This window comes from Guillardia theta (genome assembly GCF_000315625.1).
Source record: "Guillardia theta CCMP2712 unplaced genomic scaffold GUITHscaffold_179, whole genome shotgun sequence".
NCBI lineage: Eukaryota > Cryptophyceae > Pyrenomonadales > Geminigeraceae > Guillardia > Guillardia theta.
Genome location: NW_005434497.1, coordinates 89,384 through 92,036, shown reverse-complemented (window position 1 = coordinate 92,036; position 2,653 = coordinate 89,384). Strand labels below are relative to the sequence as shown.

Here is a 2,653-nt window from a genome sequence, read left to right as displayed (position 1 = left end):
CCTACCTTCCTCGACTCCTTCCCCTCCCCCCCCCACCCCCCCCCCTCCGCCTCCCCCCCGCTCCCTCCTCACTTCTTCTTGATCTCTTCTCCCTTCCCTCTCCCTCTCCTCCATCTTCCATCTCCTTGTCTCCATGGTTCCCGGCTCCCTGGCTGCTTCCTAGCATGACGGTTCCGCATTGTGTTCTGCATTCTGCCTGCATTGGCTGCTGCATTGGGCACTGCATTCTGCACTGCATTCAGCACCAGTGAAGCTGGCAGACCTGAACTTCACGTGCCCAATGCAGTACCGTACCTTCGCCTCATAGGGTAGGTCTGGTTATAAAAGAAATGCTGCGCGTGCGATGCAGTGGGGAGAGGAGCAGGAGGGAGAGAGGAGGAAGAAGGAGAGGAGGAGAGAAGGACGATGAAGAACAAAGAAGGCAAATGAGGAGGGAAAGCGCGGGCGATAGGTGATAAACGGATTTGGGGCGGGGGGCGGGGAGGGAAGGGAGAGGGAAGGGGGAAAGGAGAGAAGAGGAGACATTGGGAGACAGGGAAAGGTGAAGAAAAGGAAAGGTGAGGAACAGATCATTGCGGTAAAGTAAAGGTCAGAGATACACTAGCAATAGAAATCAAGATTACTTCTACACGTTTATTCCTCCTCATGTTCTGCTCTCGTCCTTGTAGCAACCGTGCTCATCACAGTCTGGCTTCTCTCGACTTCCATGGAAGCTCTCCTTCTATCCATAATTTGCATCAATGAAAGAGTGCAAGGCCTGTTCCTTCAGCCTGACAACTTGTTCTTCAGTTAACTGGTATCACGGTCGAGGAGGGAATGTACTGAGGGGAGCAAAAACCACCCGAGGCCATCGTATTTACAATGTTACCCTTCAGACTCCTCCTTTTCTTGCAACTCTTGTCACTTTGCACCGCATTCCTGCTGTCACCCAACGTAGGGCAACAAAGTCTTGCCCTGAGAGCGTCGCAAGGAGGTGAAGGAGTCAACCATCCCCTATGACGATGAGCTGAGTTTCTCTTGCATCTTCCCAGGCTCGAGCAACGAAGATCTTCAGGTGACAACTCCCGTCGACTGTGCCTCCTCCTTACTTCTGCTGCTGACGCCTTCAGGCGCTTGCGGAGAAGCTGAAGAAGGGGATGACGAGTTGGAGCTCGTTCGAGGAGGAATCTCTGCCTGCTAAGAAGGGGAAGGGCAAAGTGACCGTACAGAAAGCCACAGCAAGGCCGTCGAAGGAGAGCGCGCTTGCAGCGAAGCCGGCGGACAAGTCACAGCTGAAGATCCGCGTGGAAGTAACAAGAGCAGGGTAAGAACGTCATGAGACGCAGAGGCTGAGGGAGGAAGCGAGTTTTGGGTCAGGGTGTAGAAGAAGAGAGAGAAGAGGCGAGCAGAGAACATGGAGTGAGGGGATGATGCGAAGATGACTAGTTGCCTGCAGGAAGGGAGGGAAAACAGTCACTGTAGCGAAAGGGTTTGAAGGGATCCCTATGGACGACCTAAAGGTGCTGCGAATGCTCTGCCATGCTAGCTCGAGTCATTTGGGACAGGCCATGCTGAAGGATCTCAAGGTCAAAGTTGGTTCCGGAGGCAAAGTGACGGTGAGGACGCAAGCAATGCGTGCTGTTGTGTAGCTGCTGCTGCTGCTGCTGCTGCTGCTAGTTGGGAGAGGGGCGGCGGGTGGAGATGGAAAGGCGGGGGAGATGGGAACGACAGTAAGGGGGATTAGAACGGGGGAAAGTGCGGTTGGGTGGGATGGGGTGTGGGCAAGATGGCGAGGGAGGGAGAAGGGATGGGGTAATGGGCGATTGATTGTTTGCCGGCTACTGGCGTTGTCCTGCAGGAGGAAAAGTGCATCGAGCTGCAAGGAGAGCACAGCTCAACGACGATCGATTTCCTCATGTGATCTCTGCTGATGACTGGTCCTTGGTCGACGTCACTGACTTGCGGTCTGTTCAGCAGCCATGGCTTTACCAACTCCAAGCTGTCGGGCGGACTGCCCAAAAAGTAGTGGGAGGTGAAATGGAGTCTTTTCGATCTCAGGTCACTATCTCGGGGTTTATCTCATCAGAGCCGAGATTGTACCAGGCGGCCGCTAGGGTCAGCAACCTATGGTTTTTAGCGAGGGTTTTATATTTGTAGTGATATCTACAGAGTTGGTACACATTTCCGGTTGCAATATACATATTTACTGATTATATACATTTATAAATGTCAATGAGAGGCCAATATGCCAGGATATAGAGTATTCGGTACAAATAGAATGTTCATGCTCGGTACTGATACCTCATTCTTATTCATTTGATCAGTACCGTCATTTAAAACTTTGTTTTCGAACCCCGGATACCCACCCCTAATGAAACTTCCACTTGTGCAACTTCCACTTGTGCGAGTAACCTTTAAACTTTATCACCCCCACGACAAGTAATATTTTGTAGGAAAATGTTAGGGTAGGGTAGGATAAAACTTTGGGATTCTGATCAAACTCTCAATATTCTTGAAACATACCACCCCTCCAACTATGGTAGGGGTGTAGGAGGTGGGGCCTGGAGAATCCAATAGTAATAATGTCTCATTTTGGGTGGATGTGGGTGGGGTCACCTTGAGGGGGATCGGGGAGGGGGGTCAGTGAAGGGTCGATGTCCTGTACCGGTACCAT

At 51.8% G+C, this 2,653-nt stretch overlaps 1 protein-coding gene across 1 annotated transcript; it reads left to right on the top strand.

Moving 5' to 3' along the window:
* The first annotated feature begins 787 nt into the window (after window positions 1–787).
* On the top strand, window positions 788–2,081 carry GUITHDRAFT_156038 (hypothetical protein). The gene is made up of 7 exons (XM_005820385.1): window positions 788–973; window positions 1,032–1,054; window positions 1,110–1,303; window positions 1,436–1,499; window positions 1,545–1,595; window positions 1,838–1,896; window positions 1,954–2,081. The coding sequence occupies exons 1-7, from the start codon at window positions 862–864 to the stop codon at window positions 2,003–2,005; spliced, it is 555 nt and encodes a 184-aa protein (XP_005820442.1). The 5' UTR covers window positions 788–861; the 3' UTR covers window positions 2,006–2,081.
* Window positions 2,082–2,653: the final 572 nt, after the last annotated feature.

Coding starts and splice junctions, on each gene's coding strand:
- GUITHDRAFT_156038 (XM_005820385.1), top strand. CDS start 862: ATGTTACCCTTCAGACTCCTCCTTTTCTTGCAACTCTTGTCACTTTGC. Junction 1,304..1,435: donor GTGGAAGTAACAAGAGCAGG/GTAAGAACGTCA, acceptor AGTTGCCTGCAG/GAAGGGAGGGAAAACAGTCA. Junction 1,596..1,837: donor GTTCCGGAGGCAAAGTGACG/GTGAGGACGCAA, acceptor GTTGTCCTGCAG/GAGGAAAAGTGCATCGAGCT.